Genomic DNA, 26,898 nt, shown 5'->3' with positions numbered 1-26,898 from the left:
TTTCGCTGAGCATTATCCCTTCCAGCTCTATCCATGTTGCTGCAAATGGCATGAGTTTATCTTTTTTAATTGCTGAGTAATATTCCATTGTGCTTATGTACCACATCTTCTTGATCCAGTCATCTATTTTTGGGCATTTGGGTTGTTTCCATAGCTTACCTATTATAAATAATGCTGCAGTAAACATAGAGGTGCATGTGTCCTTTTTTTTAAATTTTTTTAAAGATTTTATTTTATTTTATTTATTTATACAAGCACTGGGTACAGTCAGAAGTGTGGGAGAGTGAGAGAATTCACCAGAGCCAGAGCGGGGAACAGAACAGGCAGACCAACAAAGAAGTACACTGCTGAGGGGAGCAGTGGGCAGCAGGAGAGGTCTGCACGCTATGTGGGACCCTTGCCCTGCGGCCGGGGATCGAACTGGCGCTGCAGAGGCTGCAGGCAGCTTTACAGCTCAGCGCTCAACCGCTGCACCACCAGGGGAGGCCCGCATGTGTCCTTTTGAATTAATGTTTTTGTGTCCTTTGGGTAGATCCCTAGGAGTGGAAATGCTGGATCATATGGAAGCTCTATTTTTAGCAGTTTGAGGAACCTCCACCCAGCTTTCCATAGTGGTTGCACCAGTTTGCACTCCCACCAACAGTATAGTAGAGTTCCTTTTTCTCCACTGTTATTTGTATTTTAACAAAATTTAAAATAAAAATAACTTACCTAATACAGATGTATACAGCAGATAAGTTATGGAGTGAAGGAATTAGTTGATTTAAAATTAATTCAACTACTCTACCTACTTTTGCAGGATTATTATGAGAACAAAATGAAAAAATTGAATAAAATAAAAACTATAAAATAGAGAAAAATACATAAAGGAAAGGATTTTACTGCTTAATAAAGAAAACATCCCCAAAATACTATTTATTTTTAAATAAAATATTGGTTTTATGGGATATATAATAGTGCAAATACTTTCCCTATTTATAAATATTGCTTTGAATAACTGACTTTTTGGTGACACATCATACACAAGTTTTGATTTTAGCATATTAACTAAAATGTTCTTATTCTCCCACAGTATCCCATTGTTTTAGGAAACATATATGCCTGTGGGAAAAAGGATTTTCAGGTTATTTTATGTGTGAAGTGATAGAACTGTATTGCCCAAATTGCCTGGGACTTTTCAAAGTTAGTTGGGTGAATAACTTATTGCTACACTATGTGTAATCAACAACAAATGTTTTATGATTGATAGCATTCAGAGTGAAGGTAATTCTTTTCTGCCAGTAAATGTTAGACTCTAAATAAATCAGTTTTCAAAAACTCCAGGAAATTTAATTGCAGTGATAAATACTTCAATGTTCTAAATTATGTCCCCAAAATTTAGCAAGCAAATCCTTACTTGAACTTGATGTTCCATGAGAAACCTTTTCCATAAGAAACCACATCCCCTTCCCAACTTGGCATTTGTGTAGACTCCCCTCTTTATAAAAATCTGAAGGAGAAATGTGTTATGTACCCTTTGGATCAGATAAAAGTTCAGCAATACTTTCCATAGTACATTCCAATGTGATAAGGTAAGCAGAGGACAGATGGTAGAGCTCTCATTCGCTGTGAATTTCCACTTCTTTTAAGGTCCCACAGTCAAAATGTTACAAGGAACATAGCCAGAATATCAGAGAAAATGGCATAGCATAGCCAGTATTAGCCATTCAGTGGTTCTCAGTTTCTTTATCTGTGAAACGAGGCTATAATATCTCGTTTGTCTTGCACTCTGTGTTAGCCCGTTTGTTAAGCTGTTTTTCCTGCCTAGTGTCTTTCCCTGTTTGGGAAATTTCCCATTTCATGAATCCCACCTCTCCAAAGTATAAGCCAGCAACTCCCTATCAAGTGTCTTTTGTATCCAAGGTGTAACCATGTGACTTAGGCTTCAACAATTACACACATCAGCCTGAGACTTTAATAAAGATGAGAGTGATATGCAAAAGGTGTCAAATAGGATGCAATCTGGCCAGGTTGACAAGATTAGTCTGTTTTCAGAGGCTGTAGTTAACAGAAGACCCAGAAGTAATATCTCATAGTCAGGGAAAGTGACAAATAATTTGGGGTCTTTGCCCAGAAGCAACAGTAATAGATTCTTCAACAGAATCTGGCAGGGGTAATTGGGTATAGTCGCCAAGTCTGATTTTCTGATTGTCCTAGAAAAGTTATGAAATGCTTAATATATAATTATATATATAATATATTATTATATTAATAATTATATTAATAATCCTTTAATAATTCATTTTCCTCAATACAAACTAGAGTAGGTTCTGTTGATTTTAAATATGAATCTAACTGATTATTTATTATCCATGTGACCTTAAGCAAGTAATTTAATTTTTATGAACCGTTCCATCTCCTCTACTTTAAATTTGGAGGACTCTATGCAATGGGGACAACTAAGATGATTAAATGTGGTAATGCAGAAAAATGCTTAGCATATCTGATGCACAGAAGGAAGTTCAAAAATTTTTTGCTTTTTAAGCTCTAGGTTTTATCTTTCTATGGTTTTACTTTGGGCAATTCACAGCCTAGAAATGACCCTGAGATTTGATAATAAGGACCCAAAACTCTTAGAAACTCTGGTGATCTTTGCATTATACAACTATACTTAGCCCAGCTACTCCTTGTTGGGAAAAAAAATTACATCATTATGTACAAGATAAGAGTGAAAATTCAAGCTCATAGTAGAAGAGGGCACAGACCTCAGCCTCTTCTGATTGAGAATTGTTTGGTCTCCATTTCTTATCTGCCTTGATCTTTCTTCCTAAACATTTCCTTTTGGGAGTCAGAGATGCAAAGGGGGAGAATAAGGAAGAACAAGAGGAGTGTGGATTGCAGATAAGAAGATAAAGTTTGCCAAGGAATTTTTGAGGAAGAAACTCGGGAAAGGCTGTTATGTGAGATAGAAACTTACAGGAAATGAAAGAAAAATTCAGAAAGCCATCCCCCTTCCCCACATCACTGCTTAATTAATGCAAGTTAATTCTCAATATATCCTGAGGTCAGTAGACCCAAATATAGTTTAGAGTTTCTTTTTTGAGTTGTTGTTTTTGTAAAAATCTCTATTTCATGACTTATTCTTAGAGGTTGTATGAAGAATTACATAATGAACAAAGAACATGTATTTATTTTTTAAAAGGGCCTCCCCGGTGGCGCAGTGGTTGAGTGCTGGGTTGCGAAGCTGCCCGCGGCCTCTGCAGCGCCAGTTCGATCCCCAGCTGCTCCCCGGCCACCGGAGGAGGGTCCCGCATGGCGCGCAGACCTCTCCTGCCGCCTGCTGCTCCCCTCAGCAGTGTACTTCGGTCCTTCTGCCTGCTCTGCTCCCCGCTCTGGCTCTGGTGAATTCTCTCACCCTCTCGCACTTCTGACTACCCAGTGCTTGTATAAATAAATAAAAAATAAATAAATCTTTAAAAAAAATGGAACTAACTCATTCTATTTTGCAGTTATCATACAGATCCATTGGAGTCTTTTGCTAGTCTTGACATACTGTTGGCTCTTGATGATCTTTTTTTTTTAAAGATTATTTATTTATACAAGAACCGGGGTACAGGCCAGATTCGTGGGAGGGTGAGAGGATTCACCAGAGCCAGATCAGGGAACAGAACAGGCAGACTGACGAAGTACACTGCTGAGGGGAGCAGCGGGCGCGGCAGAGAGGACTGCGCGCCATGTGGGACCCTCTCTGGCGGCCGGGGATTGAATCTGCACTGCCGAGGCTGCGGGCAGTTTCACAGCCCAGTGCTGAACCGCCGCGGCAACAGGGAAGGCCCTCATCACTTATTTCTAAGCATGAATTGTTAAAAAGATTGAAAAAAAAATTGTTGAATTACATAAAAGGATAATCCAATGGTAAAATTAGCAGTGATTCTTCAGTTTCTATTGTGCTGCTAAAAATAATACATAATCTTCCAAGATATGAAAGAGGAGAAGCCATATGTATAGTCTAGCTTGAACTTTGCTTAAACTGAGGTGATAAAACTGAATTTTTCCTTTTTCATCCTTACTGCCCAAAGAGAAAAAAGTGACAGAGAACATTTCACAATTAATAACTAAATCAGACAATGAGTATGAAGAGTGGTACTATTGACCAACCTCCAATGCAGCAGTCTTGTAGTTTTTGTATACTTAAATGTGGTAGTTTGAATTGAGAGATGTGTTTGAATTGAGAGATGTTTTTTCAATGTAAAATACACACAAGATTTTGAAGATTTAGCACAATAAGAGAAAATGTAAGTTATCTCAAAACTTTTAAAAGTATTGACTACATGTTGAAATGACTATTTTGGGATATGTTAGGTTAAATAAAATATATTATTAAAATTTACTTTTACCATTTATTTGAATTTTTTGTGTGTAGAAGAACTAGGGTGTAGGCCAGAGGTGCAGGGGGTGAAAGACTTCACCAGAGATAGAGTGGGGAGCAGAACAGATGGATCTATTGAAATACACTGCTAAGGGGAGCAGTGGGAGAGATAGAGAAGCTTGCTGCACCATATGTGGGTTAGCTCCCTGGCCAGGGATCAATTCAGGCTGTGGAGTGCTGAAATTTAACCTGTAGGCCACCAGGGAGGCCCTATTTGAAATTTATAATGTGACTTACTAGGAAATTTTAAAAAATCACATATGGCTTGCTGTATATTTCATTGGACAGTGCTGCCCTTGACACTGTTCATGGTGAAATGAGCCATGTAACTGAAATAGAGCATGACTTTCTAGAAAGATAGAGCAGTGTCCTCAAACTTATGAATCAATGAGTGAAAAATGTATCTATATGGACAAAAAAGGGAGTTAGGGTATTCTCATATATGGCAGACTATATCACCCAATAATTTGTGACAAGAACTTGGTTTCTCTTGTTTTGCTTGAGACGATGCAACAGTATTCTTCCATCTACTATAATGCTTATTTGCCAGAATCGCTACTTGATACAGAGAGATTTGATGTGCTTAAAAAGTTACTAAAATTTCTAATGAGTATTTAAAATTTAAATACTTACAAACATTTCTAATAACTAAAATTTCTAATGATTGAGTTTTAACTATGCCTTTATTTTTTCTGCAAATTATTTGAGGAATGACTTTTTCAAGATGTAGTTGGATTCACTTTATCTAGATGGTAAATGATGATGGCTATTTTCCTACCACACTAAAGGTTAAGAATTGAGTAATTTAAAAGTTACCTTGTGGATACCAGATTGTGTTTTTAATTATAAATCAATTTTGAGGCCAGGCCATTTGATCACAGCATTACATATTAAGTAGTCACAAAGAAAATTATGATGGGAAACTTTTCTCTGGATTTTAAGTAACTATAATAGATTACCACAAAAGATTGTAAGAGGATAAAAAAGGCCAAATGATGCTATATTCAGAACAATTAATAGTATTCATAGTATGGGCACCACACAGGCATAAATATGTCCAATTTAAGAAAGATTCCAAGTAGTAATAGCTCCTAGGAAAAGTAGTTGTTCTAGAATTTATAGCATTTTTTTCTTAAGCATTTGAGGCAAGCAAAATAGGTTTACTTCTTTCCAAAGAATGTTTCTGAGCCACAATTAATTTTAAAATAACTTACAATTTAATTTTCCTTCATAATAAATGTATGATTCCAGAGCTGAATCTAACTGAAAAACATGTGTCCATCTATTTGATAACAAACACATGAAAACCATTCACATGTATATTGAGTGCTTTTTATATCTAAAATCCAGAGCTAAACCCTGGAGGATAAAGATGAATCAATCAAATTCCTACTCTCCAGGAGCTCATAGTCTGATAAAGGTTGAGGAAGGGGAGAGACACAGATAAGTGAACATTAGTAAGGAGGAGAAAGGGAAAAATACACATATTGAGCATCATCTCTGTTGACATAAATATCCTATCAATTATGTTTCAAAAACCCAGTTAATAAAAAAGGTATAAAAATGAAAGTAAGACTCTTCCAGAATTCTATCACCAGAAACAAGTTTCCTCTATACCATTTACTGAATAGACTTTCTTTATTGTGTGCTGTTGGCTCCCTTGTCATAAATTAGTTATATCTAAACATGGGTTTATTCTGGGCTCTCAATTCTCTTACATTGATCTGCACATTTGTTTTTATTCTAATAACATGCTGCTGTTTTGATTATAATAGCTCTATAGTATAGTTTGAAGTTGAGGAACATGATATCTCCATTTTTGTTCTTTTTTCTCAAGATTGTTCTTGCTTAGTATTGTTCTTGAGGTCATTTGAAGTTCCGGATGAATTTCATGATATTTTTGTTAAATTTCGGTAAGAATGCCATTGGAATTTTGATAAGGATTGCCTAGAATCTGTATATTGCTTTAGGTAGTACAGCCATTTTAATGAAGTTAATTCTTGCTATCCATAAGCACAGAATATCTTTCCATCTGCTTGTGTCCTCTTCTGTTTCTTTCAGCAATGTTTTGCAGTTTTCAGTATATTCCCCATTAACTTCTTGGGTTAGATTTATTCTTAGATAATTGTTTTTGAAGAGACTGTAAATGGGATTGTTTGCATTCCCATTGATTGATTTCCAGTTCATTATTTGCATATAAAAATGCAACATTTAAAAAATTGTTACTGAATTACAATTGTTTTACATCCTTGCTTGTGTTTTGACACCATTGGATTTCACCCTCAGGTGTAGTCATCATAGAACTCCCACTGAAGAAGCACCCATAGTCCTCCATCATAGTCCATTGTGCTTTCCCTCCACCTCCCTTTGGCCCCGCCCCTGTTTCTTTCCCCTCTCCCCACCCTCTGAAACCTGCAGATCTGTGCACTTTCAAATGTTGATTTTAAAGTTTGTCTGACTCTTTGTTTGATTTTTTACTATTCCATATATAAGTAACACCATCCAGTATTTATCTTTCTCCTTCTGGTTTATTTCACTTAGCATAATCCCTTCCAGCTCCATCTGTGAAAATGTAACATTTTAAAATATTAATTTTGTAGCCTGCCACTTTACTTATTCATTTATTATTTCTAGTAGCTTTTTAATAGAGTGTTTGTGATTTTCTATGCATATTATCATGTCACCGGCAAATAGTGATAAGTTTCATTTCTTCCTTTCCAATTTGGATATCTTTTATATCTTTTCTAGTTTCTCTTGCTAGAACTTCCAACACTGTATTGAATAATAGTGATAACAATGATGTTCCTTTTCTATTATTCAACATACTTCTTAATTTTAAAAATTATCCTAATTTTAATGGTCACAATAAATTTTATTCTACATATGCAGTTTTCTCTACTAATGGACAACTCTATAAGAAGTATATTTACACATATATTTGAACTGTTATATTATTTTTAAATATAAATGAAAAACTGATTACTTGTTTTTAAGGTGTAGGTACTTCATACGTGTTTGAGATTAGATCCCCCATATTAATACTCCCACCAAAGGCCATCATTCATACTTTCTGTACACCTTTGTCATAGTAATATTTTTCATACTTTTTATATCTATCCAATTTATAGGTAAATATGATATCTAAATTTTTAAAAAAATTGATATATATTGAGTTTGGACATTTTATTTGATATTTGTGAGTTTGGACATCTTATTGAATATTTATCTTTTTTTCTCTGTAAATCATAACTTATGTCCTTTGTTCACTTTTTATTTAAGGGTTAGTCTTTTTCCTCATTGATTTATGTGAGACTTTAATAAGGATATTTAGGTTGTAATAGCTGTTACAAGTATTTTCTCTTTTTTTTGAATATATAAATACATTTAAATGGACAGAAATATTAAACTGTGTTTTCTAACAGGACAGGATTTTTAGAGAGAGAAAATAATCTTGTAAACTTTGTACATTAATTCATATCTTTTCAAGGAGATAGACAACTTTTTGAAAATAGCAAATTCTAACCAAAGTTTGAAGAAACTCTGGATTTCTCTGAACCTTGCTTATAACACATCCATTAATTCAGATTATTAGATTTATTTTGAAATAACCTATTGACTCTGATACCTGATCTAACACAAATAGTTCAGGTGTTGACATAAGTCCTGGCAGAAAATTTCAGTTTAACAGAAATATCAAAACAATTTAAGCCTGATGTTATCCTATCTGCCTGATGAGCGTGGAGGCAGCCAGAAGTCAAGCTTTATCCTAAGAGCATCCTTGTGTTTCTTCCAGTTCACCTGCATTCTCCCCCAACTTCTTTCCTAGCATCCAAAGGGAGCCTTTGAAGGGGATGCTTACCCCTTTGGAAAAGGCTAGATTGGATAATTGTCTTAGCGCTTTGGGAGATTATTTTCTCAAGGAAAGTTTGAATAGTTTTAGAAAGTAATTTTTTTTTTTAGAACATAGCAATTGAAGTGTGCTTTCAAATCAGACTGAATAGTTGGTCTCCAAAACACACTTTCCTCTAGTCCTGTCTTCCTCTGGTCTAAATATTCAGGTTTTAGAAAATGAGCAAAATGTAACTAAGTGTATCATATATATGTAAATATATAATTATATCAGTTATATATGCACATTTAACTTCTGCCTTCTATATATCTAACAATTTCCTTCCTTTGATACACACAAACTTCTTGACATTTTCATCCTCACAGAAAATAAAAATATCAGCACTACACAGCACAAATTAGCATACTTTCTCCAAATAATGCCTGGTATTTGGAACTTTTTGCCATTTAGAGGAGTCAAACAGAGAAAAAAATATTATGGATATCTGATGAAACAAATTTGCAGACACTCAGTTGCTTTGGTTTATAGATGCGCCATTGATGCCTCTTGGGGAAATTCTGAAAAACAGTCTATGTGTAAACATGCTGTTTCAGAGCCACATGTTTTCTAAATATCTTTGCCTGTTGGCATTTTTAAAAATTAAGAAACACATTTACATGTAAAAACAGGACTTTTTGTTTCTTATACATTTACTCTATAATAATAATTTAAAACAAAGTAGGTCATTTTGCCCAATTGCTTCAAAGGATCATTTTGCTAAAGGACATTTCCTATTCTTTGGCAAACCTCGTTTTAAATTGCTATGACCTTTTACATGGCCTCTGTTCTCAAGTTAAACAGATCTTATTATTAGAATGAGAAACTCTTGGAGCCAATGATTTTTTATCTATAGCATTTACTTTCTTAGGTTTGATTTTTTTTAATGTGCTTTTATATTACTGTATTTTTCAGTCCACCAAAATATTTCTGAAAATTCTCCCAGGCATATGATATGGTTTTGCTTCCCCAGCCATTGAGATGTTTTTGACAATATGACTTCCCTGAAACAGGAACAGAAATGGGGTATGCAACTTCTGCGTAAGGCACTTGTAGTGCAGTTTGCTCCATCTTCCATGGCTGCCTGCCCCGTTAAGGAAATTCATTTCCAAGTGAAGCTTCCATCCAAAAGGTCCCTTAGTAAATATGATGAATAGAGTCCCTCTGGACTCTATCTGCCTTGGATGGGTATTATCAAGGAGAAATCAATTATTCAGCTACATAAAATATTAAAATGAGTCACTAGAGGCTCCCTGGTGGTGCTGGGGTTAAAGCCTCAGCACTATCAAGCTAACACCAGCCACTGAGACATGAGTTTAATCCTAGACCAGAGAGCTAACACACATGGTACAGCAGATCTTTCCTGTCTCTCCTGCTGCTCCCCTCGGCAGTGTATTTCAATGGCTCTGCCTGTTCTGCTACCCATTCTGCCTCTGGTAAATCCTCTTACCCCTCCAAGCCCCCCCCACCACGCCCCATATCTAGCCTAAACCCAGTTCTTCTATGCATATGTAAATAAAAATAAATCTTAAAAAATAAAATGAGTCTCTAGACAATTGCAATTGATAATCTTCCAAAAATGTTTGTGATAATCAAATTAAATTGGAATCAATTGAAGTTTAAATCTTTCTTGAGACTAGCAAAAGGGATGGAAATATTTCTTTCTTATTACAGTGATACCATCACTACCATCTTTCTATGTATGCTTGACCTGAAACCTTAGTTGAAATTGGTTTTGTACAGAATTGGGGTTTCACAGGTTGAATTAGGTGATGTCTGAGATGATTGTATAGGGCTGGGGTGAGGATGAGGGCAGAAAAGCAGGATATGAATCTATCCCTCATTTATTGTAAGATCTCAACATGAAAATAGCTATATGAGAGGTGGAACAGTGGGTAAATGCTCTATTATCTCACATTCCAACATCTGGAGAGATAACATTATTCCTCTTCGGCAGATATCCCTAGAAGTAAAGATTCAATTTCTGTGCTATTTGTGTTCTTTTGTGGGAAAATGCCATGTTGGGGGCTTGACTGCAGAGGGTTCTTTAGAGCTGGCTCTTGAGAGAAACAACTCTAAAGGAAAGACAGAAGTAGGAAAGTAACAGTAATTCCCTGGGGCACTCTGGAGGTGGGTGGTCCTTCAGAATAGTTCTTAATTAAAGGAAGGAGGCCAGGTCTTATAGACCTGCAGCAGGTTACAAAGGGGGATGATATAGGGGTGGTGGACTGCTTTCAAATAAGGGAAATTCTTGGAGAGAGAGACTTAACTGTGAGCCATCATAAGGCAAAATTAACTCAAAATAGATCTTAGATCTAAATGTAAATCCTAAAACAACAAAACTTCTGAGAAAACTGCAGAGAAAATATGTGACCTTGAGCAAATGTTTCTTAATCAAATATCAAAAACATGATCAAATCAATCAATAACTTAAACTTAATCAAATTTAGTAACTTTTGTTCTAAAGACAGTTAAGAAAATGAGAGACTGAAGAAAGTACTTGTAAAACATCTATCTGAAAAATCTCAGCACTTGATAATAAGGAACAGGGCCTCCCTTGGTGGTGCAGGTGGTTGAGCGCCATGCTGTGAAGCTGTCCACAGCTTTTGCAGCGCGGGTTGGATCCCGGCTGGCCGGCAAGGGTCCCACATGGCGCGGCAGACCTCTCTTGTCATGCCTGCTGCTCCCCTCAGCAGTGTATTTCGTCAGTCTACCTGTTCTGTTCCCTGCTCTGTCTCTGGTGAGTCCTCTCACCCTCCCATGCATCTGGCCTGTACCTGGTTCTTGTGTGAATAAATAAATAAATCTTTAAAAAAGAAGAAGAAGAAGAAACAACACAACTTAAAAATCAATGAAATGTTTCAATATATAAACTTCACCAAATAAGATGTCAGGATGGCAAATAAACACATGAAAAGATGCTCAACATCTTTAAAATAATTAAGGACATTCAAATTAAACCACCATGAGACACTACTACATCTATCAAAATGTCTAAAATTTAAAAGACTGACCTTACCAGGGTTGGTGAGAATGTAAATGAACTAAAACTTTCATACACTACTGGTGAGGATGTACTTAAAAGTACACGCACCATATGACTCAACCATTTCACTCTTAGGTCTTTACCCAAGAGAAAAGAAAGTACATGTTCATACAAAGATTAGTACATGAATGTTGATATCAGCTTTATTTGTGAGGATCAAAAATTGGAAAAAACGGAAATGTCTGTCAAGAGATAATGGTACAAAAATGAACAATGATGTAAAATATATATAAATAAAAAAAGAGGTAAGGGGTTAAACAAATTGTACAATCAATACAATGGAAAACTATTTGGCAATTGAAATTAATTACTGATCCACACTAAAACATGAATAAATCTCAAAATAGTTTTTTTTTAAAAAAGATTTATTTATTTATACAAGAACCGGGGTACAGGCCAGATGCGCGGGAGGGTGAGAGGATTCACCAGAGACAGAGTGGGGAACAGAACAGGCAGACTGAAGAAATACACTGCTGAGGGGAGCAGCGGGCGCTACAGGAGAGGTCTGCCACGTCATGTGGGGACCCTCGCTGGCCAGCCGGGATTGAACCCACGTTGCAGAGGCTGCAAACAGCTTCACAGTGTGGCGCTCAACTGCCTACACCACCAGGGAGGCCCTCAAAATAGTTTTGTTGAGTCAAAGAAGACAGGAAAAGGGGTACAGACTGTATAATTGTTTATATAAAGTGCAAAGAAATGCAATATAATATCTAGTGACATGAAGCAAATCAGAACTTCCTTGGAAATGGGGTTGGGCAGAACATGAGAAGTTTCTGCAGGTGACAGTTATCTGACTATGTTATCTGACAATTATTCATTATTTTGACTATGGTGACATTTTCACATGTATAGACATATGTCAAAACTCAATTTAAGATTTGTCAATTTATACCTCATTAAAGATAAAGGGAGAGATGGAAGAAGGGAGGGAGAGAGGATGGGGAGAAAGAAGGAAAGGAATAGAGAGAAACCCAAAACATAAAGTTCTGAGATATCACTTCTCACTTATAAGTGACAAAAATAGGTATAACCTATTTCCTAGAATAACAAATGTGTATAGAAATACAGCATGTCCTCATATTGTTACAGGGCAGCCCCGATATAAAATGGGTTTCCTGACTGTGGGTCTTCACCCGCGCGCTTAAAAAGGGCTTAATACTCCACTGCAGGCACACACAAAAAGATTAATAAAAGAATTATTCACAAGGAATGGTCTTTTTGCTCACCATGGTTTTTTTATAATGTTGATGGGAAGAAAACAATCCCCACCTAAGTTAAACAAAGTAATATTATTCCATCACCTAGTCTCATTATTGTAGTTTCACTTGATGTCTAAGTTTCAAAGAAACTACCTATTGAGAATGTTAAGTATGGACTCACAGTACCATTCTATATTGATCTCATTTTAAGAACAAATAAGATAAATATCTCCAAGTGATATATTAACAGTAATGATTCATTGTGATTTGTTATCAAAGAGAAGTATCTTCTGAAAGTCATTTAAAAATGTTAAAATATATCACAAATGTGACCAATTATATATTTCCTACAAAACTAATATGCTCTAGCAGTACTAAAAGAAAAGCAAAATTTATGATTTGACATAATTTCAGGCATTGTTTGCCTTCCCCAGTTTATCTAATGTAAATTCTTTTACCTACTTTATCATTTTGGAAAGCCATCTTCCTATGTAGTATGCTATAATTTTGACCTTACAAACCAAAGACATAAAACTAAAGACATTTTATATCTTTAGTACTTAAAATAATGATTTTTAAGTCATCATTACTAAATTACAATTTTTTTTAAGATTTATTTATTTATATATACAAGATCCGGGGTATATAGGCCAGATGCACAGGAGGGTGAGAGGATTCACCAGAGACAGAGTGGGGAACAGAACAGGCAGACTGAAATACACTGCTGAGGGGAGCAGTGGGCGAGACAGGAGAGGTCTGCTGCGCCATGTGGGCATCTCCCCGGCCAGCCAGGATCAAACCCGCACTGTAGAGGCTGTGGACAGTTTCACAGTGCTGTGCTCAACCACCTGCAACACCAGAGAGGCCCTACAGTTTGTTTTTTCAATTAAATTTTTTTCTTACATCATTGTAGTCCCAATAGTTCTCCCACCACCGTATCACCTGTGAACCATCACCATATTCCTTTTTTGTTTATCCCTTGTTTTGTGCTCCCTCCTGTCCTATCCTTTGCTGTGTACCTCATTTTTATGTTCAGCTAGCTAGTTTTGATTTTTTAAGTGAATGGCTTATAAGACTTTTTAATAATTTTAGTTTACAAATGAATTAAGATAATTTATACATGTTCTAGCATTAATGAATTCATACCCACTTTCTTACTTTTGGATGTGTCACTTCACATAACTGATGACACTATATGTTTTAGTATGTTTTATATCATTCAGTTTTATGTGGCATAATTCTCCAGAATAGTGCAAGAGAAGAAATGCTGAGTCAGGACTCAGGTCAAGTCTTCATGCAACAGAATTTTTATTTCCTAAGCAGTTTCATATGAGGTGATTTATATGCATAGCTGTTCTCTGTCAGAAAATATTAGACTGCAGCAAAGGCAACAGTTCAAATAACATTCTAATCCTCCAACAGGACAAAGCAATAAGGTCCAGATAAGTTGGGACAATCTGCTACCTGAGAAGTGGATCTAAATAAACTAACTTTCATTTGGATTTCCCCAGATTGTTCCTACTATATAGTGAACTCATATTCTTTGATCATTTAACAGCCAGACTTTCCTCCCTCAATCTCAGAAGATCTCAGTATCTTAAGTTCTTTTTTTTTTAAAGATTTATTTATTCATACATACAAGAACTGGGGTATAGGCCAGATGTGCGGGAGGGTGAAAGGAGTCACCAGAGACAGAACGGGGAACAGAACAGGCAGACTGACTGAAATACACTGCTGAGAGGAGCAGCGGGCGAGACAGGAGGATCTGCCGCACCATGTGGATTTCTCTGCGGCCAGCTGGGATAGAATCCGTACTGCAGAGGCTGCGGACAGCTTCACAGCACTGCGCTCACCGCTTGCGCCACCAGGGAGACCCCCAATCTTAAGTTCTAAAGTGGGAATGATAAAATGAAGAAAAGGATCAATATAATAGTGATGCCACTAGAAACCATCCCATTTGATGTTAAAAGCATTCAGAGGCTCAGCATCCAGCAATCACCTAGTGCTATGTGTGAGGTTCAGTCCATTCATTCTGTCTCAAGTGATAATTGACCATCATTTTTGTGCCTGAAACTTTGCCTCAGGGACTGGGAGATAATTAAAGGCCAGTCTCCAGTCTAAGAATTCAGAGTTTACCAGGGGAGTGTAAATGTTAAGGCAGAGAGCAGTGTGGTAAAGGCAAACAGGGAAACATGCTCTGCCACAAAAGGTAGAGCATGTTTCATTCTGCTGGGATGATCAATATGTCTTCACTGAATTGAAAAGATTTCATCTTTTCTACCAAAACTAACTAGGATTATTTATAAGAAGCATCTACTTGCAGGCCTCCCCTGGTGGCGCAGCAGTTGAGCGCTGGGCTGCGAGGCTGCCCGCAGCCTCTGCAGCACCGGTTCGACCCCCGGACTCCGGGGAGGGTCCCACATGGCGCGCGGACCTCTCCTGCAGCACCCACTGCTCCCCTCAGCAGTGTATTTCGTCACTCTACCTTTTCCATTCCCCTCTCTGGCTCTGGTGTATTCTCTCACCCTCCCGTGCTTCTGACTGTGCCCAGTGCTTAAACAAACAAACTAACAAACAAATAAATAAATATATCTTAAAAAAAAAAAAAAGAAGCATCTACTTGCAATTTGGTTTCTCAGGATAATATATAGCAGAATTGGCTCTGCTGAGTGATCACTCTAGATTTAAAGGAAATGGTGTGGTGAGAAGGAAGCAGCAACTAGTTGTGGACAGCCTATGGCCCTGAGGTCACTAATCCCAACCTCTGTCAACTAAATCTATTCTATTAGAAATGTAGAAATGCAGTAACTAAAGCAGTACCAGTTGGAAACCCCAGGGCTCCCAACTATGTTAAATGAAAATTGAAAGGAGATAAATTCTGAACTCCAGGAAGCTAATTGGGAGCCCTAGGCAGAAATCCTAAATGTGGTAATTGGTAGCTTGTCCTTTTCAGTGTCTAAGCAACCAGTGAGAGGATTACCTCAAGTGTGCTAATTGAGCGGCATTGTTAGAGGAAAAGGCAGTACACAGATTTGTGAATTAAAGTCTTTCATTCCCCAAACTCCAAAATAAGGGCTACCCCAAGAGGTTTTTTTTTTTTTAAGATTTATTTATTTATGCATACAAGAACTGGGGTACAGGCCAGAAGTGGGGGGGCGTGAGAAGATACACCAGAGACAGAGTGGGAAACAGAAGAGGCAGAGAGACTGAAAATACACTGCAATCAAAAAGTGTTTTCACATTGAACCAGTATGGGATACACTTTCTTTGGACAACAAAATTATAAATAGCTTCACTATAAAGTAAAAATTCATTATTTTCTTTTCATAGCCGAAAATTGTCATTAAATTTAGGGGAAAAAATTAACTAAAGATAAATTCTGCTAATTTAGTTTGTTTTCCCTTTGACTTACATGTCTTCAATAAAACCCTCCTCTTGAAAATGTTTACAAGTTTGGGAGCTATGTCCAATATGTCTGGGCAGATTAAACAAACTCTACTTAGAAATGTTAATATTTTATGAACACAAATAATTGTGCAGGAGTAAGGTTCTGAATACATGCCTCCCTAGATCATTTATTCTTAGCTGGTGATACTGAGTGGGATGGGAGTGGTGTAGTGGAATTGCTGGAATCCAGAAAGAAACAGAGAACTTGAGTAGCAGAGTCCCCAAAGCCCATTAGGGACTATAGATACTTTAACATTTTCACATCCCAAACATCTCATTTGATGTAGACTATTAACATCTCATCATCCTCATTCTATGGATGAAAAATAGCACTCTGAGTTTAATGACTTGGTTTTTAGCATACAGCTTGAAGAAGGCAAATTTGGGCCTGATTCCTAGACTCTATGATCTTTATTCTATACCACACTGGCTCTATATTAGAGTTGAAAGGATTTTTCCAGAAACATGATGGGTAGAGTTTAAAAGATTTTCCCTAAAACAGCATCAAGAGTGCCTTAGGGAAATAGACAGCTTGTTTTCTTTTTAAAGGAACTAGTATAATGAGTCTCCCTTTACCAGTCACCCAACTTCAACACTTGTCCAAGGCCTAGGGAAGAATCCAGTAGGTTGAGGTGGAAAGGATCTGATTGTCCCAAGGGCATAGCAGAGTCCATAGAAGTGAGCCTACCTCAAGGGTCGAAAGGGGGTATTTCATCAGCTGACATAAAGAGAATGAACTGGAATTAATGGACAGATCATGATTTAAACCCAAACCTAGAAAAACTAGATATAATTTACTCACTCTATATCATGTTTAAATTTCAGGATCTTCTCATATACAAGCAAATACTTTGAAGTAACTAAGTTTACCTACAATATCGTAGGGTGATGGACAAGAAGAGTGAGATTTATGACAAGTAAGAAGGGGAAAGGTTCTACCACACCACATTTAACTTCCCTGCTATCCAATAACATCCTTTGGTTGATGCTCTGACCAAATCCATTCTACTTGAAAAAGAAGATTCCATGCTTTACTTTAAAAATCTTCACTAGTAAAATATGAAAAAGAAAGTATATATTAGAAAAATCTCAATATTAACTAAAGAAGTTATCATTTCATTAGTTATTATGCGTTAAAAGAAATTCATAAAATCTTCATTTCTTACCGATGTTTTCTTTCTTTGTTGTGTATCTGACTCTGAACTTCCAGATATGGTGCTGAAATAAAGTTAGAGTTTAGAATTCCTGATTTTTACTTCAGGCGTGTACACATGTCCATACACACAAACTCACCCCGGCATCAAATAGACCTTTACACTGTAACATCGAAGATAAATTTTGTAAAGCATTTCCTCCAAATGTCAATTTCTGGACATTTGTAAAGGAAATAAAAACTTTGGAATGTAAACTTTACTCAAAGAAGATAAAATAGACTTTAAAGGTTCTCTTGAGAATAAACAGTCTGAACAGTACAATCTGTTCTGAAAACCTGCTAAATCTCTTATTTCAACTAAAAAAAAAGTACAGGGAGGAAAGTATATCATCCTGTGAAACAGCAGACTTAAAGAATTCTCATTCTCTTTCTCTCTCTCTCTCCACTTCCAATAGTTTACATACATGCTGCTTTCTTTTTTGCATCTTCAAACATTTTAACCTTTTAGTTTCTGCCTTATTGTGATCCGCTTCATAGCAAGACTGTATTCTCATTGTCTCCAATTCCTTTCCTCATATTTTTTGTTAAAGCCTCTTCATTAAGACTCTGGCAAATAGCACTCCACAGAATCTGTACTTTTAAATTCACCAGTAATCTCCACATTACTATGCAGTCATTACTTGTTACAGCTCACCTTACTTGACAGCTTTTGAAATGTTGCATCACTCACTCCTTGAAATACTTTCTTTAACTCCCAGAATATCTTAAGGTTCCAGGTTTCCTTCCTGACCATCTGTTGTTCCTTATCAACTCCTTTGATGGTTCTTTCTCATTTTTCTGAAGTCTCAACTTGGTGTGCTCCAGGTGTCCAACCTCTGACTTCCTCTCTTCTCTATTCATATTCACTCCCTTTGTGATTTCATTCATCTTCATAACTTTAAATGTCTCTATGCTGATCACTCCCAAATACATATTTCCTGTCCAGACTTTTCTTTTGAATTCCAGATTCATTCAATTTTCAACATTTCCAAAACCTAACTTTTTATTTCTACTCCCAAATCTGCTCTACTTGCATCTCAGTTAATGATGGTATCATAGTTTCAGTTTCCCTGACATCTCTTTTTGTCTCAGAGCCCATATCCAAGTCAACAGGAAATTCTTGATTCTACCAGCAAAATATATTCAGTACCTGATCACTTCTCACTACTTTCACTTTTAACACCCTGATTTCAAACTTTAAACTACCATCTGTTTTTGTCACAATTATTGCATGAATCTCTTAAATGACATGATATGCTTCCACCTTTGGCCCTTCCATTCTATTTTCATCACAGAAAAAATAATCTCACCACTCTGCTCAAAATACTCCAACAATACATCTTATTTCACTCAAAATGAAAACCAAAGCCTACACAACAGACAATGTACTACAGATGGCTCTTCTCACCCTTTCATCCACAGTAGGACTCCATCCCACTCCCTTCTTAACCTCCTCACACAACTAACTCCTATATCTCCCTAAATACACCTGTTATAATATTCTTCTTCCCCATCCTTCCCTTCAGAGTCACACTGGTCTCCTCACTGTTCAACCATCTCATGTAGATGCCCATATCAAGTTTATCTGCCAGGAACATTAATTCTATACCTGTCCACCCACTCTTTCCCATTCCCTTTATATCTTTGCTCAACTACCACTTTCTCAGTGAGACTTACCATATATACTGCATTTAAAACTGAATCCTGGGCCTCCCTGGTGGCACAACACGTTGAGACACAACCTATTAAGCTATCTGCAGCCACTGCAGCAAGAGTTCGATCCCTGGCCAGAGAACTACCCACATGGTGCAGCAGACCTCTCCTGACTCACCCTCTGCTCCCTTTAGCAGTGTATTTCAGTCAAACTGTCTGTTCTGTTCCCCATTCTGTCCCTGGTGAATCCTCTCACCCCCCCCCACACTTCTGGCCTGTACCCCAATTCTTGTATGCATAAATAAATTTTTTTTAAAGATTTATTTATTTATTTGTTTATTTATTTATACAAGAACCAGGGTACAGGCCAGATGTGCAGGAGGGTGAGAGGAGTCACCAGAGACAGAGTGGGGAACAGAACAGGCAAACTGACGAAATACACTGCTGAGGGGAGCAGCGGGCACAACAGAAGAGGTCTGCGTGCCATGTGGGTTTCTCCCCTGGCTCGCCGGGATTGAACCCACGTTGCAGAGGCTGTGGACAGCTTCACGGTGCGGCGCTCAACCACCTGCACCACTAGGGAGGCCCCCATAAATAAATCTTTAAAAAAATAAATAAAACTGAATCCTCCACTCCGAAATCTGTCCTAACACCTCACTTAATTTTTTCTGCAGTACTAACCATATTCCAACATACTATATAATTTTCTTGCTGATTATATATTTATTGTGGCTCCTTTTGACAGGAAATACAGATTCCTTGATGATAGAACATTTTCTCTGTTATTTTATTACTCTGCCATTACTTAGTACCTTGAATAGGGCTGGGATGGCTGATAAATACTTGTTAAATAAATGAATGCATAAATGGATGATGATAAACCTCAAATCGTAAAAAGACCCTTTCAACTGTTGCCAACCAGTAAGTCTTACTTTATAATTCACAGGTACTTTATTGTTTTCCATCCCACTGTTTCCCTTGCAAATGCATTATTTTATCTCCTTATTTCTCTGCATGTCTCTCACTTTTCAAAAAATTCCAATCCATTTTAAAATGTTCAAAAGTAATCAGTGACTACTGAACACAATTAATTAAATTCCCACTCAGTGGAAGGACACAGTGGGGTTCTCAGAGATTTAATTGCTTTTCTCTCATCACACCTAAATCAGCTAAGATCAGTATAGGTATGCTCCACTTTTTGAAAGTTCAAGATTTACCACTTTTTTTTTTCACTAGAGGCCTTTATTAGCACCTGTTTTGCTAACTGAAAGAATTCCCAAGAGCATTGTTGCGTTTACAACAAAAGTGAATAGCAAAAAACGCTTCATGAAAGCTGTTGGTTTGTGGCAACCATTAAGAGGTAGAACAGACTGTGAGGAGGGAGAACTGCTCCATCAAGCTCCTTCCCAGGAGTTACCCTCAGCATCTCAACATCAAAACCACCATAACTTTGAACTATGTCTGGGAGTATCTGTGTTTTATCTCAATTTATTTTATGCATGCATCTGTTAGCAAAATGCCCTCAGGTATCAGAAAAACCTAAGGGAGCTCATAAATGTGTTGTTTTAGTATAAAACTGCAGGTAATTGAAACCCAATACAATAGCAAATGATCGAAAGTGAAGTCCTCCAGGCACTGATTGTGAATCATTTTTGCTATTACTTACAGGGTGACAGTGACTGCAGGAAAGTATGACTCTAATTTTGAAAGAGCACCTAGGGCAGATTGGCAGGTTATTTTGAGTGCATACACAGATTTATATGATGGGAAAATGCTAGAAACTAAGCAGTCAAGTATTCCATCATATTTCAGGTTTTCCACATCGACTAAGTCAGTCATAGCAGTAAACCTTAGCCTTCAATATTGAGGCAGATATGAAGGTGTACAAGGCATAGAAGTATAGACATTCGTGAGTCTCCTACCCTGATGAATTCAGATGACAGTGAAATAATAGATGACCCTTTTCCTCTCTCTCCTACACTCCAGGCTCCAGTACCTCCCAGCACCCCATCTTTCGACACCTGCTTCTAACACTATCATCATCTCTGCCTCTCAGCCTTCCCATGTGCGCTTACTGTCTTCCTGATTCTGGTAAGTAAATACACTGTATATACATTATTTCTGCTTTATACAGGCTGGGTCTTGTATCATTCCTTTTTTTTACCATATGTCAGTATTATTTTAGGTTTTATGTGTCATTTGCTATGATTTGGTATGATTATGGAAATCTGGGAAAGCCAAAAAATTTTTCCATTAAATTAATGGTAATGTCCTCTTTACACCATTTTGGTTTAGGAATGATTTCGTGAGAATTCTCTACTATCAGATAGTGGGAGGAAACCTTAATTTTGGTGCTTCCTACTTGACAGTAGTTCTTTACCATGAGATGAATAACAACAGTTCAAACAACAAATAGTTTTGAAGGACCTTCTAAGCTAGACCCTCTTACCTTTAACTAATTGTATCTTCTGTCAGCACATCTCATAAAACTGAGTCACCAAACTGTCCTACTCAGTAGTTCTAGAGCCTGCGTTTATCCTTTTCTTGGGTGTCTTCTCTGACCAGAATACTCATATTCTTTTCTCTACTTCTCAAAGTTTTACCCATTCTTTACACTCTAACTCAAATGATGCCTCCTCCTGTTGCCTCTTTGATCCTACCAGTGATAAGTATTTTTTGCTTCTGCGTGCATGAGCAATTTTTAGACACCTGTCTCTTATACCTATGCTTTTGCATTTCTCAGTGGCACCCTCGGAGAGGACAAGAACTATGCCTTGGCTGCCTTTTTTTTTTTTAATTTTACCAACAGCATGCCAAACAAGAAGTTAATATTCAGTCACTGAATGAAACTAAACAAAACAAAGCATTATGAGTATAATGTCCTTATGTACATATTCAGATGTGCCACATATACACAAGAGAAAATACTATTTGAAACCATCTTCTTTTAATTATGCCTGAAACAAAACTGATTTAAAATTGAGGGAGCTTTGGCTGCCTGACAATAATATTTAAAGGTCATGAGTCATGGCCTCAGAGTAACCATAGTAACTCTGCATACACAGTACAAGTCATGTTGTACCATAATTAAGGGGGGATGGCTTTAGAAAGTCTATTAGACTAGGAAGAAATTTTAAAATTAACAAATGTATTTATGAAGTTTGTTTTCATTGCAGTGTTTTCCTACTTCAGGGTTCCTGAGGAAACTAGAAAAATTCTTATAATTTCTATTAGCAAAAAAGTAGTACTATAACATATTAGCCTTACAGTAGCTTTTTTCCTAGTGCTTGGCAAGAACCTAAACACTTTCTTATTAAGTGAATTATCTTCCTCCATCCTCAAAACTTTTTACCCCAAGTTATTTATGTTGATTTGACATAGTGTTTAATCACCAGTTAGTTCTTGTGAATAAATGATTTTAATGTAATTGGTTGAGAAGTACAATTTTAAGCACCCACTTCTTAGAGGAGGATTTCCTGGGAAATGCTCTTTTTATTCCTTAGGTTAATTGCATCCAGGACCTTCCCCTCCCTTGCTTAGATAACACAACATCAAGTTCCCATTTAGTTTATATAAACTATGGAAACAGTCTGTCTCAAGGGCATGAGAAGAGATGACAGGAGGGAAGAATAAAAGGGCAAAAAGACACACGGAAGCAGTTTGTTCCTTTTCAGAGATCAAGGAGCTGCACTGAGCCTACCTAAAGGTTACCTGACGTAGCATGGTACGCCACTAACTCCTCTCTCAAGCCCTGCTCTCTACTTGCACAGAACACCCCACTCCATACTCCAGGAGAACAAAAACACAGTGATGATTAACAGTAAGAGCAAAGTCCTACTTTCCATGGGGCTTCATTGCTGCTTGTACACTGGGTTATTCATTTCAAAGTCATTAATCACAGGGCATTTTTCCTCCATCATCAGTGAGCACACTGACTTATTATCTGTTTAGGTAGTGTGTTCAGGAGAATTAAAAGAAAATGTTTGCTAAATTTCATTTTCTTTGACAAGGAAAAGTTCCTCCCTTCCAAATCTTAAAATGGTCATGTACTCTCTTGCCCTTAGAAACTACATGACATAAAATTTGGGACACTTGTGAATTTCCTACGTCATCCATGGACCACAGACAAAGGTGTGGTCAACTCTCATTCAAGGTTTAAATAATACTCTAATTGGACGGCAGTTCTACATTTGAGAAGGAAATGAATATTGTGCAAAAATACACATTTCTAGTGATTAACTGTAGATCAGTGATAGAGGTAAACTGTACTTCCACATCTGTAGCCAGAATTGGCTTGGCTTTTTAAATCTGGGGTGAGTTGGAATGACGTAGCTTCTTTTCTGTTTACCTCCTGACAAAGGAGCTATGACAATGAACTTTCATTATAGTGATTCTGGAAAAATGAGGGCTCAGCTCATTCCCACACCAATAAAATGACTGGGGTGAGTGTGATTTTGAGAAGAATGAGTGAGGGACATTTTATTTATTCAGCAAACATCTGTTGACCATCCACTATGTGTCAGGCCCTACTCTATGACCTGAGTAGACAGTGGGATTGAAAGAAAAGAGGCCATTCCCCAGAAAAGGATTAAAAAACCTGATATTTTTCTCCAGACTTTCCAGAAATGTTTTCTTGGAAGTGCTGAGCAAAGACTACTTTATCCAGACATTCCCATGAATTATTTTGGGACAAGAGGAATTGGGAATTTACCTGCTTCTCTTTGGGGTTTCAGTCTCTGGGACCACAGACTTCTTGCTATAACACTTTCCCATCTCAAGCCAGGCCAACTAGGTTCCCTGGTCCATAGGACAGACTTCAACTCTCCCCATTCCTCAGAGTTTTAGAATCCCTGCTACTGCACTGCTGTTCCTGTTGCTAGGCAACTACAATGTCTGTAGAAAGGGCAGTTAACTTCCCAAAGAAAAAAAATAATCTCAATTACAAAGCCATATAACCCATTAAAACATCTCACAGATCAGATCCAGGCATGAGAACAGATGAAGTAACATAGCATGTTCATCATTTCTGGAAAACTTATTCAATGTGAACCAGAAGCTGTGGTTTTATGTTCAATCCATGGTGTGTTTATGTCCACAACCAGTGCTAGGGAAACAGTCACACTGCTTGTCTGAGAGAGGTGCGCACACAGAAGTGGATTAGTCTTACAGGCTAAGCAGTGGTTTAGTATCATCCCATTATCATGACCTACTTTCTCTGCTCACAAACAGAAGACCCCACCTGGCCACATCCTAACTTAAGACTGCTTTTCTGGCATAGGACTGCAGAGGTGCTAACATGTTAGTATCCTTCTCATCATTTCGAATCATCTATAGCTGTTGTTCCTCCTTACCTCTTGCTTGTGTAAAGTTCTCAGTCACCTTTTCCCCAGCCAGTTGCTACATTTCTTCCTGGATTCATTCCTGATCCCAGTCAGTCTGTATGTACTCTACGTCCAACGCTGGCAAGATGTACATAAAGGAGCTGTGCAGTAAAGATCAGAATCGCTCCTGGATTTTGATCCCCTATGTCTTAGGCTCACCCAAATAAAGCTTGTACCAAAATAAATTAGATTGGTATGACCGCAATTTTTCGTTTCTAAGCACGGAACTTGTTTCTAGGGATGGAGCAGTTAGATCAAATAACTGCAATAGTGGTGGGAGTAGTTGGAACTGATCAATTAAAGAGTGTAATTAGCATTTACTTCTGCAGAGAGTTTTAAGTCATGCGACCCTTTGGTAAAACGTTATAAATAATGAATTTTGAGCAGTTGTTTTGGGTGGAAAAAAATCATTAAGTGTAGAAAGACAAAGATTGGATTATTGTTAATTGCATACATTTAGTTAGCAGCCTTTGTAGAATTTAGAAAAGCAGTTCCCCTCTTTCTGTTGTAGTTTTCTTATTTAAAGAACTTACTTGAGCTGTTTCTGTCATCACTTACAACTCTAATATTCTGTTCTGTTTCTTGAGCCCAAGTTATTAAAAACCCACCAAGCAGATGATACTTCAATGCATTTTAGAGGAATGTGCAAATATTCATCATGTAGTTGGTAAAAGCAATTTCTGAAAAGAAGCTCATCTCAATAATGGCTGGTGAAAGACAGTGTAGACACTAATTATTTATAATGGTTATTAATCTTATCTTATATCTCACTGATCAAGAAAAGCAAGGCTGGGAGAGATGACTAGTACAAAAATAGACTTTTAAAAAGTCCTTGAAAAACTGTGACTTTTCAACTGTTACTGCTAGGAGGGTTTATTGAAGAAACATTGATCTACAGAATTCTTGACTGAAAAAGAATTAATAATATTCTTGTATTATTATGTTAAGGGAAAGTACTTATGAATAAAATCATTGAAATGGTTTTATTTTAAAAGTTGAACTGAATTTTAAGAAAAAATAATTTTTCCTCTAAGTCTAAAGGGAAAAAAGGTTGTTGTAGAATATGTATTAACTTTCTAGAAATATATATTAATCCTTGACACTTTCACCATTAACAACAACATTTTAAATTAAAAAAAAATACTGTAAACTCCCTAGGACTCTTGTAGATTAATAAATACAATTTGAAAATCTGTTAACACTTTATCGTTTCTTTAAAGCAGAAACCACATACATGCATATAACAAGTAAGAGTCTTGATGGGTATGAAGTCATGCTAATAGTTATCGGTATACCTTTTCAAACTTATGATGCATACATGCATACATGTGTCAGTAAGAGTGGGAAGCAGCGTAGAAGAAATACAGCAATGAAAAAAGAGCCAAACAGAAAGAGATGAAAGAAAGCCACATGAGGAGTCTTGAGAGTCTCTGCTTTGAAAATAGCCCTTGACCTTAATCTGTCCACACATTTTCATGTATTTATTCACTTATTCGCCAAATATATTTGTGGAAAGTCCATGTGTACTTGGCATGGTGTTGGGTATGAATGAAATTGATACTGTCCTTGTTCCCATTCTGGTAGCTGTGAATGTTCTATTGGAAAAAGAATAAATGAAGAAGGTTTTAGATTTTCATAAAGAGTTCATCTAAGCTAACAGGTGCAGAGTATTAAAAAGTATGCGTCAGCTGAAGAAAAATGAAGTACTGCATAGGAGTTGCTCCTGCAGGGGAACAATCATACTGAGTCAAATGACTCCTTTTCACAGTATGGACTGAGGGAAATTCACTGACTTCATTGTGATGGACACAAGGTCATGTGTCAGGGTTTGGGTGTCTTGGGTATGCTGTAGATTAGGATAAAAGGGAGGGTGAAAATGAGAGAGAAACCAACGTAACATAAAACAAACAAATACAGAACAGTCTGTGAACCACAACAACCAAAACATCTTTGAACTGACTGCCAAGGTTTCCCTTCTCGCTCAAGAATTATTTAACTCTCTTCTCATTGTTTTTTTGTGAGCTCTTTCCCGTGTTGCTGATTGCTTGACACAGTGGGTCTAATTATCTCTAGGCTTCCAGCTTGTTTCAGTGAAGAGGGATATTTATCTATGTAAGCAGAGAGACTTGAGACTTGCCTATCCCTTTTCTCAAGAAGCAGAAGGATAAAATTGAAAGCTTTTAGTTGACGAACAGGAATGTAAACTTTTTATTTATGGTTTTTTCTTTGAGGTAGGAGGTAAGCACTGCTTCTCCTTCTTTATAAGTTAGTCTTGTTGTGAGCATTTGTCATTTGGAGATCCTGAATTGTCACTGATTCCCCTGTGGGTATTCCCCTCTCTCCTTGGTCTTCCTATTCAGTTTTTGAGGGACAATAAATAAATAAACAACCCACAAGGTTGCTGTTGACCTTTGCTATTCACCAAATGAATTCTGGGACTTTGAAATTCAAACAAGTGATATAAGAATGAAAGAAATGGCTAAACTTTTAGTCATCCATTTGTTTATGTATTCATCCCATTAATATTTATTGAGTTCCTGCTCTGTGTCAGGCACTTTTCTAGATGCTGATAATACAATAGTAAGGCAGATAATGCTGTTACAAATTTCATGCTTTCATTGGTAGAAGTGATCAGAGAAGACAAATTAAGACAGGGACTACTGTTGAAGGGAATAAAACGAGGAGC

General features: G+C 37.0%; 1 protein-coding gene across 1 annotated transcript in view; it reads right to left on the bottom strand.

The window, feature by feature from the left end:
* CCDC192 (coiled-coil domain containing 192) overlaps positions 1 to 23,604 on the bottom strand; it is a gene marked incomplete at both ends in the record, with an annotated part of 195,302 nt that extends 171,698 nt beyond the window's left edge. The window contains 2 exons of the mRNA XM_084252504.1: positions 17,153 to 17,204; positions 23,543 to 23,604. Coding sequence (XP_084108630.1) covers positions 17,153 to 17,204; positions 23,543 to 23,604 — 114 coding nt within the window. The remainder of the gene's footprint in view (positions 1 to 17,152; positions 17,205 to 23,542) is intronic.
* Positions 23,605 to 26,898: the final 3,294 nt, after the last annotated feature.

The sequence above is a fragment of the Talpa europaea genome (genome assembly GCF_964194135.1).
Source record: "Talpa europaea genome assembly, chromosome: 13".
NCBI classification, from domain to species: Eukaryota; Metazoa; Chordata; class Mammalia; order Eulipotyphla; family Talpidae; genus Talpa; species Talpa europaea.
This window is presented reverse-complemented; position numbering and strand designations above follow the sequence as displayed.